Here is a 15,884-nt window from a genome sequence, read left to right as displayed (position 1 = left end):
CTGGTCATCCACAAATGGAAATTTTTGGAATGTTTTAAAAAGATAGAATATTGGGCAGAAGTGGCGGTGGGGGGCTGGAGCAGTAGCAACAGCAACGTTAGATGTTATCTTCCTCACACCACGCTTTGCCGGCACAGGAACTTGCGCTAACTGGTTGTTGGTACTGCATTTCCTTGTTGGCGATGCCGCAGCAGGAGGCCTGGACAGTGCATCTGGTATACCCCCGGTCGTTGCTGCTTGTGGTATCAGTGCTCGAGAGTGACTACATAGCCATTGTCTCCAAAAGCTATAATAAGGAAAAAAAACCAAGATAAATATCCTTACTCCTTGCAAAGAACTGGATTAAATACACACTTGTTGCTGATGATGTTGAGGTTGTCGAGGGGTACCAAATGGTAATTGGCAGCGGCCACTTGGCCAGCGGCTGCTGTTCAATATTGCGCTTCTGTGTGTGCTGCTGTGCTGTTCCACTGGCCTGTACCGTGGCCGTATCCATATCACTGTCCATTTACTTGCAGTTCGAGCACTTGCACTTTAGATCGGATCGAAATTGTTTTGAAATTTTCGCGGGCGCCACAGTTGAAAGTTGAAATTTACTTTGGTTTTGCAGCCCTAGTCAAGTCACTACACGACACGCACCTATCGACTGTTTTAAAAACAGACGAGAACGTACTATGGAGAGTACTATCTACTATAACGTACTCCATAAGAACGTACTATATTATAAATTATATTAATCAATTAATTGATTATTATTAATATAATATATAATATATATATATATTTTATAAAAATATTCTTTCGATACTATTGAATCAATTCTGCCAACGATTCTGCAGCCCTAGGCAAAAGATTCCGTCGAATATCTAGATAGAACCCTCAACGTACCTTGCTTTGCGTACTGCGCTAAAATTTAATCAAAAGTTAAATAATAGGCCATATAGCAAAGAACGTGTTCGAGTACCATAGTACTTTTCTGTCGTGCATAAAAAATACCATACAGGAACAGAGTTTCTTAGTTTCTTAGCCGCCAGCTTATTGTTATTATTTCCTCCCAGTCAGAATGAAGAGTTTCAAAGCGTTCTGCCTTCAAGCAAACAGTCACTTAATATCTGAGCAGCCAGCTTTAAGATTCATATTTGCCAGCTTTTGTAGCTTAATACCAGAGATCCTTTAGGAGTTTCGTAGTATCCAACATCTTTGAGTTTCACAGCACTCAACTTTTAGTTTCAGACAAATTAGTTTTATGGCAACAAGAATTCTCAGCAGCCTGCTCGTAGCTTAATATCAGCCATACAAGTAAAATGCCCTGCCATATCTCCATATAACCTATTAATGGAATGGTTGAAATAATCCGATTAAAGCCTTTAATATTAGATATAAAAAGAACTTAAAAATAGCTCAGCGAGAAGCTAATATGAGCTTTGCAGACATTTTTATAATCACGATATACTGCCCAGACTTGGAAAAATAATTAATCCTCAGAATATTATTACTTTATCAGATGAATCTATTTTTAATATTTTATGTTATGTTCTATACAAATCTTCAGCTTATCTTGGCAGGAAATTTGAAATTTATTATCGAGATTGTATTTTGACACACTAACATTGTAGAGCCCTGACGTTAATTATCATTAATCAGACTTCGAATTTGATTAGCTTTTGACTAATTATGTGCGTCAGTTTTGATCGACTGCAAAATTAAATTAACTTCTGCAATGGACCGCAACCAGTTGGACGGTGATTTCCCTGCGCCAAATCTAAGGTCGTTGTGCCAAACTGAGACAAACGAGTTCTGGTATATTTTGAGCTATGATTCACATCGAGAAAGATTTGATTTTGTAAATTTTGTAAATTTTGTAATAATAAATACACAGCTAAAGCTTTAATAGGACTCTCCGCTAACAAGCATACATCGTAATTATGGCATTAATACTAAGAATACAAACAGGCAACTGCTGAGGCACAAACTATAACTTTGTGTTAACGATATCCTCGCGCGACTCCGTCGTCTCCACCTCATTCCACTTTTGTATCTTTCCCGATCCGAAGGCCCAGAAGAACAGCGCGGGCAATATATACGCTGCTGCACCAATGATGAATATCCAGTGCCACTGATCGATCGTGTTCTAAGATAATGAATGAGAAGTGTTATTGGGTTTTATAGAATGTACTATGCATAGTATTATGTTATATGTACTCACCTCGTTTTTGGTAAAGGCAGCGACGATCAGCGGCGAAAAGATTCCTGGCGTGGTTCCGACGCAATTGATGATGCCGTACAGCGTGCCCGCATAATTGGGAGCCAAGTCCTGGGAGTTGGCCAAATTTGAGGCTGTCGCAGCGCCATTGAAGCCCAGCGATATCGTCATGATGGCCACACAAACATAGGGATCGCGGCCAAAGTAGGCCAGGATGATGAGCATAATGCCCGGCAAGATGTGAGCTGTCAGAAAACGGAAAAATTATTTCAAGATTTCCATTCCCATTCAGTCAATGAACTTACAAGGCAAGCAGAATGCTTTTCGCATTTTTGTAACCGTCCACCAGTCCCTGCGGCGTATCCAATCTGCCACGCCGCCGAATCCAAAGGCACAGATCAGACGGGCCACATGAGGCAGGCTGGAGAGGACACCGGCGGAGGACAGATTGAAGCCCAGCACTTCGCTCAAGAACTTGGGTGTGGCCGTGATCAGGAAGAACAGTCCCCACATGCTGCCGTAATGGAGCAACATCAAAGACCAGAACGGCATGGACAGGATCAGCTCCTTGTATGGTGGCCATTTCTATAACACGAGGAGTATGAGTACCTATGATATTGTACATTGATTTCCCAGTTACCTTCTTATTGCTCAGAGTGTTGCCCAGACTGTTTTCAATGTATTCCCGCTCCTTGAGACTTATAGAGCTATGCTGCGCCGGGGTGTCTGCCACCAAATAGAACCACACTGCAACCACAATCAGCACGAAAATGCCAACAATGTAAAAGGCCCAGTCCCAACCGAGGTTCTCTATGATAACGCCACTGATCGGCCACGTGATGACTGTACCAAATGTACCCCCCATTAATGAGGCCACAAACTTTCCCTTCTCGTCCGGCGGAGACCACTTGGAGACCAGACTGTGGCAGCAGGGATAGACAACGCCATTGAGGAACCCAATGAGAAATCGCACAGCGAACACTGCGTATTTATCCCAAGCAGCGGCAGCCGGAGTCAGGGCTGTCAGGATTCCTGCCACCAGGCAGCTATAGCCCGCCACGTTTCGTGCTCCCAGCATTTCGGCCAAAGTGCCTGCTGGCAACGAGGTGATCATATAGCCATAGAAATAAGCACCCAAAAGCAGAGCCTGATCCGACTGCGTCCAGTTGTAGCGTGGACCATACTGAACAGAAGGACTCGATGATGTAAAAGCAATGGGATAATGATTAAACCTATACTCACGTCGGGCAGGACCTCCACAGTGCCGTTCTCGTTACTGCTCGTATCCTCCACCATGGCTATTATATTTATGGAGAGATTCACCCGCATCATGTAGCTGAGGAGGCAGGCCATGAAGAGCATAATCGCCACATTGATCCGCTTGGGCACATAGACTGCAAAACGACACCAAATATTGTTTATTGACAGATCATTATTTAATTTTCAATTTCGGCACAGGCCCCTAGCAGCGCATTAGAGCAATTAGCGGATCATATAAGATATCTACTATGTGTGTTTGTGTCTGTTTCACCTGACGAAGCAATCTAATGAGCTGCGCATGCGCAACTTTCAATATTTGCGATTGGGATTTTCGGGGTATTTTGACTTCACTTCGCTGGATCCACATCACGTGAAGTGAAGTGTTATTGATGAGACATATGCGCATATGAATCGTGTGCTTCCGCGGAATCAAAACGTGTAGCAATATTTTTGTCGTTCGGTTATTGGCTTGGGATACTTACAGCACGGAATGACGGCCATTTCGGCTTGTTTTCTTATGGCCTTTTTTGTGCCTTGTTTCAGGTGTCAGAGCTGAAAAGAGAACAGCGCAAAACAGTTAGGAAGAGTTTAATGATAAAAGCTTGTATAACTTTTTTGGGGCTAATATAATGGGGGACTCCCTGGACTTGCAAAAAAGTGGTACAGCATTGAGAAGTCTTAAGTTGCCCAATCCATACCATGTTGTTTCTTTAGTTTTGCTTCATGGCGTTTAAGAGTTTAATGATAAAAGCTTGTTCAACTTTTTTGGGGCTAATATAATGGGGGACTCCCTGGACTTACAAAAAAGTGGTACAGCATTGAGAAGTCTTAAGTTGCCCAATCCATACCATGTTGTTTCTTTAGTTTTGCTTCATGGCAGGAGACCCAAACGTGTCTATCAAGTTTTTAATGCGAATTGGCCAATAGCTCTTGACAAATTGATAATCTTAGTTACATGTGTTGTCTCCACTTCGAAAACCCTGACATATTCGCAATCCGTATCAGTAGAGAGTGCAGTGGTGGGGCTTATCGAACACTTGTCAAATTTAAAAAGCACGTATCGGTTGCCTCTAGCCGCTGGCACGTGAATGCTGCAATTCGGTTAAATTGAGCTATGAACTGGAAAAAGTGCATAAATCAAATGCGAGAACCGATCGTGCGCTCATTTTTCGAGAAGGCTTTTGATGGGTATCAATGGCATTGTCGAAATCGGGCTTTGTTGTCGGAATCAGAATCAGAATCGAGTGACCAATTCATCGTGTAATTGCATCGCAACATGCAACTCTCATTCGGATCGTTCTGTTCTAACAAAATTTAACTTTTTGGCAGATGCTATCGAAATAGTTTTAGACTTAATAATGCCGCCCCCTGTCACAGCAAAGCAAAGGTTTTTACCGGTAATGGGAAGCATTTAAACAGCTGCCCTTCACTTCACTTCGCACAAAGGAAATGTTTGCGCGAAAGCTCTACAATACTGTACATAACATGTGCACTTACACGTGCATATGTACATACTATATCTGTATGCATATAGGGCCTTGCATTATAAAAGAGTTTCAATTAAAGTCTCGCACAGTTGTTGACTTGAGTTGCGGAGAAAACGTAATTATCGCCTGCTGAAATGACACAGATATTTCGACACAACTCATTTGGGCCAAAATTAGGGTGTTTTCCAACTGGTTAGCACACACACCACCCCACCCCACCCCGTACTACACCACAGAAATCCAATAATTATCCAACTGTTCCTTTAAATCAACAAAGGCCAATACAAGTTTAATCGATCTGAGCAATTCCAATAAGAGCTTTATGCTTGTCGCGATAAGCAATCTAAACGGGCCGCCAATCAGTTCTCTATTCTCAAAAGAACTCAGGGAATTCAAGGAAAGAAGCGCCATCTTATCGCAATCATTAGCACCATCACATCGGTGCTTAAACAGCAGCTGGTTCTGAAAGGGCCAGCTTTTTTTTTATTGATTGGAAAATCCTATATAATAGGCCCTACTGCATAGCTGCTGGGTAACGCCTGAATGGCAAACTATTTGCATGTGCTTGCGTGACATGGATGTGAATGGATAATTTTCGGAAAACTAATATGGCAAAACAGTGACCACAAGCTCAGTGATACTCGTACCCGTATAGACTGGACTGGCGATACGTGCACTGAAAGCTACGACACTTCGATTATACTCCAAGCAGATCAAGGAACGCAGCCTGCTAACGACCTTCGATATTGCCTTTAGCCAAATGTTTTGCTTGCATAAGAAAGTAATTTACTCAAGTTATAATTAGTGTGCTCAATACAGTCGTTCTGGTTTGTAAAAGTGCTAAAAGCCGAAACAAATCATCAGCACAGCACAATATCTCCATAAAAATTCTGTCAGATACTCTTACGATTGCCAGTACGAGTATGTAGGTGTTTTGTCAGCCTCTTCTGTCTAATCTGGATCGCGTCGTCTTATCATCATCATCATGCACTGCCCTTCCCGCCAATGAATGACTTTATGAAAGCAGCACGACAATTTATGGGCCATAACGAGTGAATTATAAAAGGATGGAAGTGTGTGGATGGATGTGGTTGTGGATGTGGCCATGCGATAACAGAGCCCATCCGCTTGTAAACGCGATCATTAGAGTCTGGTTAATCGTCAATTAGCCGTAATCAGAGTGGACTCTATTCTTACTGGACTCCGGCAAAATCGTTGGGGATGATAAATTTTGATTTGATTGATTTACAGTACAATACACGCAATCGAACACCCATAATGCTTTATGATCAGGTATATACTAATGAGTCGAAATATAGGTGAAGTAAACCAAAGTTCGCATGGGTATGCGCAGCACGCGTGCTATTTACATAAGACCTGGTGGCTGGTCATCCACTTGACATGGTTTGGTAGTTTACGAGCACGAGTGTCCCTCCCCTCCTCTCTATTTCTTTCGCTCCTCTACTCCTATGGGACGGACGTGTTTTTGGGTTTCTGTTCTGCTTTTGTTTGCATAGAATTCTGCAAGCGAATTCAACGATGGCATTGAACCGTAACTGGCAAACAAATCGAAATATATATATATAGTATGTAATGAATCCAGTAAAATAGCAGTTATTGTTGTAGATTAGATCATTGTTGTTGTGGAATTTTGGTTCTCATAGCCGAAAGCTCTAATTCGCATTGAATTTTTGCATTTTTGCACGTGGTAATTATATATGAAACAAAAGTACACTCTTTAATTACGTAGCTCACTGAAAAACGTGAAATATATTGTGTAAGGACTGCAAATATTTCTCGTTTGACAAAAAGCTAAATCAATGTCACTTTTTCGATAAATTGCATGCGCATGCCAGTAAAGAACACTAAACAATGAAGAAATATTGGGCGCTAATTTGTCAAACAAACGTCCCACGGTCTCGAATAATGAACTACAGTAAATTTGAATATTTTATACGTTTAAAGAACGACGCTGACTTGCACAATCACCTAGATAGTTCTGCCGATCGGGCCATCGCCATTGCGGTTGATATCCTCCTTTAATAATGGATTATCTCAAAAACGTTGCGGCTCGTTGCCAAGGCACAAAAGATCACTTGTCCGAAAGCAATTTGAATTTGTTTCGAATAGATTGGTGGTCGCGGTTCAATGATTCGCACCCCAATAACGAAACCAGTTATTATTTAAAATGCAAATTTTAGTAAATTAAATAAAAATAGAAAATAGACAAGCCAAAAATAGGCTCAGGCTCCGCTGTACAGTTGGGCTCGGCACACACGCACAACCCAAGACAGACAAAAATAGACCGAAGAGGGCACGTCTCCAGAGACAGATTCAGGTTTGCAACGGCAAGTGTCCGTGGAGGTGTGTCCTCCTCAAAGAGCCCGTGCTCTGTGCACAACTGATTTGTATGTACTGTTTGTAATCGACTTTGACGGTTTATTTTTGCCTTTAAATTTCTTTCTTAAAAATCTGTAATATAGCACACACATTGCCCACAACACGACACGCGATCATCAGCACACACCGACACTCTATATAGTTTTGATGAAGTTTTTGTTTTGTATTTCTTCGTGGCACAAATTCACCATGAAATTTCGCATGAAATTTTTCCATGACGGCCCCCTCCAGAGACAGAATAGTGTCCAAAGATTGTTGCCAAAGGTGTTTCTACTGTGGTAGCTAAACTGGATTTTCTTGTTGAAGTCCATTAATATCCTGCATCGAACTCACATTGTACGGACTTCCTTGGGACGACTGGACTTCCAACTGATTCAAGCTGCTGTAACGCCGTCAGCTGAGAGCGCCGCGGAGCTAATGAAACTGAATTGCCAACAGCCAATGGCATATATACTTGGACGACGTTTTTGAGCAAAAACCTCAACCAGCAGCCCAGCCCGCTGTCACACTCGCAGTCGCAGTCTCAGTCTCAGCAGCGCCAGTGGCAGTAGCAGTAGCAGAGCAGCGTACAAAAAAAAAAACGGTTAAAAATGTTTTAAATTGTTGTTGACGGTGGGTGACTTGTTGCTGTTTCTGTACGCTCCGCTCGCTGATAGCGTGCCAAAAGTCGCATGCGATTTGTGCAAACGCTGAAATATGGGAAAATTGTTAACAAAAAATCACAAAATCGTGCTAAATTGTGAATCAATAAACGATGACTAACAGTTGTTTCCTAAAGTTTCACTCCACCTATACGTTGTCAAAATTCAGGAGTAGACGCTAGAATGATTTATTTACTTTAAAAATTTAGCAGTTGATTATAGCGAAAAATTGGTCGACCAAATCGCTCTAAGCCCGAATGAAGTTTTTAAAAATTCTTTTATAACACACGTGCCTTTGCTTTGTTGTGAAAATTCAGCAAACCGCTCATTTGTAAAATATTTTGTTTAATTAGCGCACTTGACAAATGCCAGCAAAAAGCCAGAGAAGCGCAAAGAAGTCACTTTATTAGCACGAATTTATGTTTTATTGATAACTTTATTTCTAGACTGCAGAGGAACTGTTCCAGTCGACAATGAACCCGATTCGTTCTGAATGAAGTGTAGTGTCTGCCAAATAATTAACTTTTCCCAAAGATTAAGCTTTATTGCGATCTTTAGCTTCCTGGCCGCCTATCTCACGGTGTGGATGTGTGTGTGCCATAAAATAAATATTATCTCCTCGGGCTATCCACTTGTCTTGTACCATCCGAGGGTTTTGGATGTTGCCAGCCCATAAAACTCAATTGATGCATTTAGCTGCTGGTTTCAGATAAGCGAAAAAGATGAGTTCTGATAAGATCTGTTACTTTTCCGACGTTTACCAAAGTTGTCAGGAATATTTTAGTTGAAGCATCGCAAAGATATAAAATTTCCTAATGAATTCCATGTTTATTAGATTGATTTTCACATGAAGATTCACTTTTAATACATATCATATATCTTGGCATGTCTTAGAACATATTAATTAACAATTTCCTTTAGTTTTTAAGCAGAAATAATAGTGGCATTTTGACTGATCAATTTCGATTTAGAACAGATAGATAACAGATTAACAAATAAAAGTGGCTCTCAGGCCATGTTAACATAAAGCATGCGATGCGCACATACTTTTCCCACTAGCTCGCTGTATTCAATAATCTCGACGCGATCGCTATCAGTGCCAGTAATCTGTGAAAAAGATTAAAGCAAATCATTCAATAACAAGAGCTTGCTTGTAGAGGATTTACAATGAGAAGAGCTGTACCTGAACATAATCCTTATACTGCATGCAGGTTGTGGCGTCGAGCAGAAGCAGTACTTCATCTAAATGCTCAAGTAAGAACTCGTTTACATCTCTAGCAGCTGCATCTTCATTTAGGCGTTGATACTTGTTTTTATCTAGCTTAGAACGAATGACTGAATGCAATTGTCGTTAGTTATCAGTGCCGAGAGGGATGGGATGGTAGCATGAGACCTACCGTCGGTGAGGAGTATCCACACGTAAGTCTCTGGGCAGAGCAAATATGAGGCAGACAGCTTTCCTTTGTAGCGCATCTTCGGACAGGAGTGTATGTAAAAGCCCATATAGTAATATTTCAGGGCAGGCGTAGTGGCAGCAATCGTCTGTACGAAATCGATTTCCCTACAAAAACAACCACACGAAGTGAATTGGTACTTTATCGTTGTAGATCATTTTTTGGAATATCTACCTCAGCGAGCCATATGTTCCCAGCGAGAGAAAACTGTAGTCTGGATCGTAAAAGAAGTACACGGAGCTAACCGACCCAGGCAAGATATCAATAACGCCCACGGCAATTAACTTCTCATCGAGCCAATACTGCTGATGGAACGATCCATAGCCCATTTCGGGCCCATCATCTGGCTTTTCGTTCTACAATGAAGTGAATCAAAGTAAAGTAAAGTTTAATATATTGATAAATATATGAGGGTTATTTAAAATCAAATAGTGTGTAGCAACCTTCATGGGCGACACCTGCAGATGATCCTGGTAGGCCCTCCGATCCTTGGGTGGATCATTGTGTATCGCTATTTGATACTTTCTGTACAGCGCATAGCTCTCGGGTAGAGTCCGTTTAAATTCCTCGCTATAGACGTGTACCAAACTCAACTGCGGATAGATTTTTCATATATATTTAATTACCTTAAGGGGAGATTTGATCAAAAACCGCTGCATACTAGCTAGGGTGAGGCGTGCAGGATTATCATTGTGTATGATTACTTGATATTTTCGGTACAGTGCTAGTACCTCCTCGGCACACGTATGCTGTGTGTCTGAGGAATCGACCAAAACGATCTGCAAGAACACAAACAGCACAAACACAGTGTGTCTACATATAGGGAGACTAATACTCAGGGTCAGACACGAAACAACAAAACAAACAATACATAGCACAAAAATAGAAAATTCACGCTAACCAGGCTAAGTTCTGCAAACGGTCAAATAAATATTTTATGAATGTACTCACCTTCAGATGATGCTTGTTTGTTTCGCTGGTTGCCGATAAAAAGTCAGTTAAACTCTTCTCCTGCGTGAATGCTTTCTGTGATGATTGCTGTGCGGTATCACCCAACTTAGCCTGCCGGCGTTCCAAGCGCATCTGCTTGGCTTTCTTGCACGGCTTATTTGATATCACCGCCGCAGCTATTGAAGAGGATATTAGAAACTATATTTATGCAGATCAGTGAAAGGATACCCACATTTGGTGGATCCCTGCGATGGCGATTGGGTTAATGGCACCTGTGCAGCTCTGGCCGGCTTTGCTTTTGATTTTTGAGCCTTTGCGAGTGACACAGCCTGTTCCACATTGATTACAGCTGGACTCTTATCTGGCATCTGAGGCTGCGGCTCGCTGGCAGGTGCATCCACACTCGCAGTTACGTCATCCTCATTTCCTGCGCGTGCCACCTGCTCGACCGGGTCACGTTTGCCATCACGCAAAAATCGATTCATACGTCGAAGAATTCGCTTGTTGGACTTCGTCAGCTTGAATTCCAATGCATCACATTTGATAGTATAACAGGGACAACAGGTCTCCTTGTTCTTGAGCTTATAGCAGTAGTTACCGCATCTGCGCCAACCCCGATCAATGAGATTTTGGTAGTCTTGGCAGTCCAAGCGATATGCATGCATACCTTTAAAAAGAACAACAAATTGAGTCATTGCACCTGGTCCGGTCTTCTGTTCTTACCATTGGATTTGCTGCAGTGAATGCCTGTGCAGTATCCACATTTTCCGAGCTGGCTTCCATAGTATTTCACAATGCTGACACTCATGATCCGTTTTTATCTGATCCAACTGCAAGCATTCCCTTCCATTCGCATTTATTATAAACAAAAAGATTTTGCGAAATTTGTACTGTCGACCCTCAGAATTATAAAAAAATATACCGTCTCATTTCAAAAATATACCGTAAATATACTATCGAATTCATTGTATTGAAGTTGCATCATATTCCTTGTTTTTGATATTCGGCTGAATATTACTGGCTAAGACCCTCAACTTTGAACTCATTCCGATTATAAAATCTATTTCCTGGAAGCCTGTAATGTTTATTGCAATGTTTACAAAATAGCAAAAACCATTTCCATTAAATTAATTGTTTTTACATGGTAACTACACGCCAACTACAGACTTTCTACGTATAAACTACATTGTTTTTTTGTTGAACTTGTTTTTTAAACCTCGTTTGAGTCAAAATACAGTAAAAGCAAGTATTTAAAATAAACCAGTCAAGTAGAAAATAGATTCATTGATTGGATAAAATGATGTGGGCAGGGCTGAGAGATTTATCTAGCTAGTATAATTCGACGGAATATCAAAAATGAGTAAGATGTACATATAATAGAACTGGAAATGTATGGTATATTTTAAAACGAGACGGTATATTTTGGTATATTTCTGGGGGCACTGCTGGCCTGCAAGTCGGTTAATTTGGTGCTGGGGAATCTTGTAACAAAATCAGATTAACAATAGTTTATAAACCGATTAGGTACACAAATTAAAAATGAAGTAGGCTGGAAACAACGAGAGCACATAATCTGTAAGTGTATTGGTCCATGAAAGATCAAATACAGACAAAGGGCAACAATTAAAGTGTCTGAATTATGTGTGGGCTTGTGAAGTGCGTAGTTACCAAGTGAAAGTTTTCAATGCTCTTGCTGAGAACAAGATGCATTTGTAATCCTTATATCGGGTCAAACTACTATAATCCGCCAGACGCAATGGTGACTTCATATGTAGCCCATTCCTAACTAACGTCAGTGGGTACTGGCCAACGACCTTCGGCCAAACCGAATCAGTTCAATCATATTCTGTCGCTTCCTCTAAGCCTTTGTCCGGTAGTAAATGATAGTAATCGAAGCAGTATTGATTATCTATATGATTAAATGTAGCTAATAAAGCATATTTTCCTTCGACAGTGCACAATGATTGACGCGGCGTCTGCCGAGCTGGCCAGCCACAAATTGAATGCACAATTTGATGACAATCTGAAACTGGCGCACGAAGAGGATAAAATAAACCATGTCAATGGGAAAGAGGCGCCAAAACCGACACCACCTCTATCAGACGTACCCGCCGAACTGCAGACTTCGTACCGAAGCCTGTTTGTTGCTTGCCAGGAACACGCCGCATTCTTTGCCAAAGATCACACTGAATTTGGCCAACGCTTGCATGCCGCCCACATTGCCTGGCAGGACTTTATAGTGCTTGCCAATCGACTCGTCCTGCAAATCGAGGTCTTTGCCCATGAGTACGACTTTGATGAACAGACACCAGGGAATGGGTATCGCAGCTTCGTGTACGTAACCAATGCATGCATTTCACATGGCATCAACATATGCAAGCAACTGCTCGCCACACGCAACACTATGTTTTTCCGGAAGAAGGTCTACATGAAGGAAGTAGAGGCCTGCTCGCAGCTGCTTTCCTCGATATGTACTTGCCTGCAGTATCTCCTCATACTGCGGCAATGGTCGGCCAATACAGGAGATCTGTTTGCTTGCGGCAGCCACACTGCGGAGCAGCTCTTTGAGTTGGGCGACACCATCAATCAGTATTGTTTCTATGGACGTTGCTTGGGATTCCAGTACGGCGACTCCATACGTGGTATTCTACGCTTCCTGGGCATCAGCATGGCCAGCTACTCCGAGTCCTATTACTCACGGGCGGATGATGGGACTATTGTGAAAACCACGCGCAGTCTTTGGACTAGTGGCAAGTACCTGATGAACCCAGAGCTACGAGCCCGGCGTATTGTCAACATCTCGCAGAATGCAAAAATTGACTTTTGCAAGTCCTTCTGGTTTCTGGCCGAGTCGGAGCTAATGCACAAATTGCCCAGCATCGTGGGCACCTCCATTAAGGTGAATCGGCTAATCGAGCTGCCGGCGGAGCCGTTTCAATTACCGCGACGAAAGAACTTTAAGGCGAGTGAGCAGCAGCAGCAAAACAGCAGCGATGTAAACCAAAACCAAGGCAACGATGAGGATGCCATTCAATTTGTGGACATACCAGTTCCCAGTGCTCATCTGGGACCGGGTCTGCCCATTTCAGTACGGCTGCTCAGCGCCAAGCGACGCTCTGGAATGCTGGGCGAAGGACGCTATCGCGGTTGGGACAAGCCCACTCCACCCAGTCGTTCAATATTGTTTCACTGCCATGGTGGTGGCTTCGTGGCCCAATCATCAAAATCTCACGAGCTCTATCTTCGCGATTGGGCTGTAGCTCTGGACTGCCCCATACTTTCGGTGGACTACAGTCTAGCACCGGAGGCTCCCTTTCCGCGTGCCCTTCAGGAAGTCTTTTATGCGTACTGTTGGCTCTTGAAGAATGCCGAGCACCTGGGAACGACAGCTGAGCGAATTGTGTGTGCTGGTGACTCTGCTGGTGCGAATCTTTCCATCGGAGTGGCTCTCAAATGCATAGAGCAGGGTGTGCGTATCCCGGATGGATTGTTTCTGGCCTACTGTCCGACTCTCGTTAGTTTTGTGCCGAGTCCAGCACGTTTGCTGTGCCTCATGGATCCCTTGCTACCTTTTGGCTTCATGATGCGGTGTCTGCGTGCCTATGCCGCCCCCGCCAAGGAAACTTTGCAGCTGAATGCTAAGCATGTGGAGGAGGTGGCCCAAATACGCAATGCTCCAAAATCATCCCTGGGAAGTGCAACTTCCAGTCGGCGTACTTCATTGGCCAGAAGTACACTAACATCTCTGGAAGCAAACCCCGATGAAGATGACGAGAGCAGTGATACTTTTGCCAGTGCCTCGGCATCGTACCACAGCCAGGCCGTGGAACGAACCGATTTGCCGAACAGCGAGGGTGATAACAGCTCGTGCGTGTCTTTCGAAGACGATTCGCAGCCCATTGTCCATTACCCTGTTGAGATTTCATTAGACCCTCCCAAGGATCTCGAATCCGCAGCTTATATTGATCAGTTTTTGGATAAATATCTCATTGACACGGCCACCATGGAGGCGACCGAGGAGACAACTCTTCCAGCACCACAAGTGAAGTCCAATGGCCTTGGTAAGATTATTTCTGACGAAAACATACTGGTAGAGACAGGACGTGACCTCATTGCGATAGATACGCTGCAGGGTCGGTGGCAAGAAGCCGTCAACAATATAACCAACACCCTGTCGCGCTGCACAAAATCTTACGAAATTCATGGCAGCAGTGCTCTTAGCCCACAGGATGTTCGCAATATGGACGCATTGATAGCCCGCAGTCCCAGCGAAGAGTTTGCCTTCGACGTGCCTAAGGATCCGTTTTTATCGCCCTATTGGGCTACCGACGACTGGCTATCCCAACTGCCAGAGACAAAGATTCTCGTAAGTTTACAAAAGAATTAACAGCACGAAATAATGGTATATGATTAATCCACTTGTTATGATTTTATGTGCAGACCCTGAACATGGATCCCTGTCTTGATGACTGCGTCATGTTTGCTAAAAAGCTTAAACGGCTGGGACGCCAAGTAAACTTGGAAATACTGGAGGGTCTCCCACATGGATTTCTAAATTTTACTATGGTATTTATTAACTTCTAGCAATTGCAACCTACCAAATGCACAAACTAATGGTGTTACTTTCTTAGCTATCAAATGAGGCTATGGATGGGTCCAAGCACTGCATCAAATTATTGCAGGCACTACTCAAGGTAACATAAAAACCCAGATATTGTGACAAGAACAGAACAGCTGACAGTGAGGATTCCACCACTCCAGCCATAGAGCAATTTCTATAGATTCATAAGTTGAATATAATCCACTTGATCCAGTGATGTGGATATTCGCACGTAAAATTTATTCGGTCGATCTCCACCAGTGGATCTTTCCAACCAATTACATCTGTTGGAGGAAAGTACAAGATATTCTTTGCTATACGCACTTTACTTGCTTTATGTTTTATTTCTGCAATCTCAAGCGTTTTTTATACACTTTTTATACGGTTTGACACAGATTTTTGTTATTTTTTATACATATACAAATATAGATACGTAGGTTAAGGCTTTTAGGATAAGCAAGCCAATTATTCAAGTATTGGAAGCATGTAAACATGCAATATTTATTACATATATGTATGTACAATGTACAAAATATGTTCCAGGCACAAACTCGCTAAGAGTCATTTAATGTAAAGCGTGCCGAATATGTGCCTGATACGATGCATATAAATGTATAAGCAATGCATTCACATCCCCGAATAGTTTGTGCATGCATACACTATATACACTACTCTACTCTATGGAGGCTAGCACGTTATACTTACATATATTTCTAAAATGCTGGAGATATGCTTAGTTTTCTTTGCCTATCCCCCGGGAATTCTAACAAATCTATCTTTGACTTTAAATACGTTTGTAATCTCTGTCTAAACAATACCCCAGTGCAGCGTTGTATATGTATGCGAATAAACGGTTATTGCCATTAAATATTTGCAATTTTAGGCTCA

At 42.4% G+C, this 15,884-nt stretch overlaps 3 protein-coding genes across 5 annotated transcripts; 1 reads left to right on the top strand and 2 right to left on the bottom strand.

The window, feature by feature from the left end:
- Positions 1-1,834: 1,834 nt before the first annotated feature.
- LOC4804500 (sialin) lies at positions 1,835-7,813 on the bottom strand. Its single transcript, XM_001361018.3, has 7 exons — positions 7,684-7,813; positions 3,946-4,015; positions 3,446-3,597; positions 2,844-3,386; positions 2,509-2,788; positions 2,207-2,448; positions 1,835-2,131 (listed from the first exon to the last, which is right to left on the bottom strand). The coding sequence occupies exons 2-7, from the start codon at positions 3,962-3,964 to the stop codon at positions 1,973-1,975; spliced, it is 1,395 nt and encodes a 464-aa protein (XP_001361055.2). The 5' UTR covers positions 3,965-4,015; positions 7,684-7,813; the 3' UTR covers positions 1,835-1,972.
- A 981-nt stretch (positions 7,814-8,794) lies between these two features.
- On the bottom strand, positions 8,795-11,324 carry Ate1 (arginyltransferase 1). 3 transcript variants are annotated; one of them, XM_002138506.4, is made up of 8 exons: positions 11,120-11,324; positions 10,629-11,063; positions 10,397-10,572; positions 10,072-10,224; positions 9,620-9,801; positions 9,389-9,552; positions 9,175-9,326; positions 8,795-9,098 (listed from the first exon to the last, which is right to left on the bottom strand). In XM_002138506.4, the coding sequence occupies exons 1-8, from the start codon at positions 11,202-11,204 to the stop codon at positions 9,000-9,002; spliced, it is 1,446 nt and encodes a 481-aa protein (XP_002138542.2). In that variant the 5' UTR covers positions 11,205-11,324; the 3' UTR covers positions 8,795-8,999. The 3 variants fall into 3 exon arrangements, with proteins under 3 accessions (XP_002138542.2, XP_004444218.1, XP_015039983.1); XM_004444161.3 differs by lacking the exon at positions 10,072-10,224 and adding an exon at positions 9,889-10,038 and having other exon boundaries at positions 11,120-11,321; XM_015184497.2 differs by lacking the exon at positions 10,072-10,224 and having other exon boundaries at positions 11,120-11,323.
- Positions 11,325-11,811: 487 nt separating this feature from the next.
- Hsl (hormone-sensitive lipase) lies at positions 11,812-15,864 on the top strand. Its single transcript, XM_001361017.4, has 4 exons — positions 11,812-11,971; positions 12,351-14,762; positions 14,837-14,962; positions 15,028-15,864. Exons 2-4 carry the CDS (start codon positions 12,357-12,359, stop codon positions 15,097-15,099), a joined length of 2,604 nt encoding a protein of 867 aa, XP_001361054.3. The 5' UTR covers positions 11,812-11,971; positions 12,351-12,356; the 3' UTR covers positions 15,100-15,864.
- Positions 15,865-15,884: the final 20 nt, after the last annotated feature.

The sequence above is a fragment of the Drosophila pseudoobscura genome, chromosome 3, assembly GCF_009870125.1.
Source record: "Drosophila pseudoobscura strain MV-25-SWS-2005 chromosome 3, UCI_Dpse_MV25, whole genome shotgun sequence".
Lineage (NCBI taxonomy): Eukaryota > Metazoa > Arthropoda > Insecta > Diptera > Drosophilidae > Drosophila > Drosophila pseudoobscura.
This window is presented reverse-complemented; position numbering and strand designations above follow the sequence as displayed.

Coding starts and splice junctions, on each gene's coding strand:
- LOC4804500 (XM_001361018.3), bottom strand. Junction 2,789..2,843: donor ACACTCTGAGCAATAAGAAG/GTAACTGGGAAA, acceptor CTCGTGTTATAG/AAATGGCCACCATACAAGGA. Junction 2,132..2,206: donor CTGCCTTTACCAAAAACGAG/GTGAGTACATAT, acceptor TCATTATCTTAG/AACACGATCGATCAGTGGCA.
- Ate1 (XM_002138506.4), bottom strand. CDS start 11,204: ATGAGTGTCAGCATTGTGAAATACTATGGAAGCCAGCTCGGAAAATGT. Junction 9,802..10,071: donor TGATCAAATCTCCCCTTAAG/GTAATTAAATAT, acceptor ACTTCATTGTAG/AACGAAAAGCCAGATGATGG. Junction 9,327..9,388: donor GTGGATACTCCTCACCGACG/GTAGGTCTCATG, acceptor AATTGCATTCAG/TCATTCGTTCTAAGCTAGAT.
- Hsl (XM_001361017.4), top strand. CDS start 12,357: ATGATTGACGCGGCGTCTGCCGAGCTGGCCAGCCACAAATTGAATGCA. Junction 14,763..14,836: donor TGCCAGAGACAAAGATTCTC/GTAAGTTTACAA, acceptor TTTTATGTGCAG/ACCCTGAACATGGATCCCTG. Junction 14,963..15,027: donor GATTTCTAAATTTTACTATG/GTATTTATTAAC, acceptor TTACTTTCTTAG/CTATCAAATGAGGCTATGGA.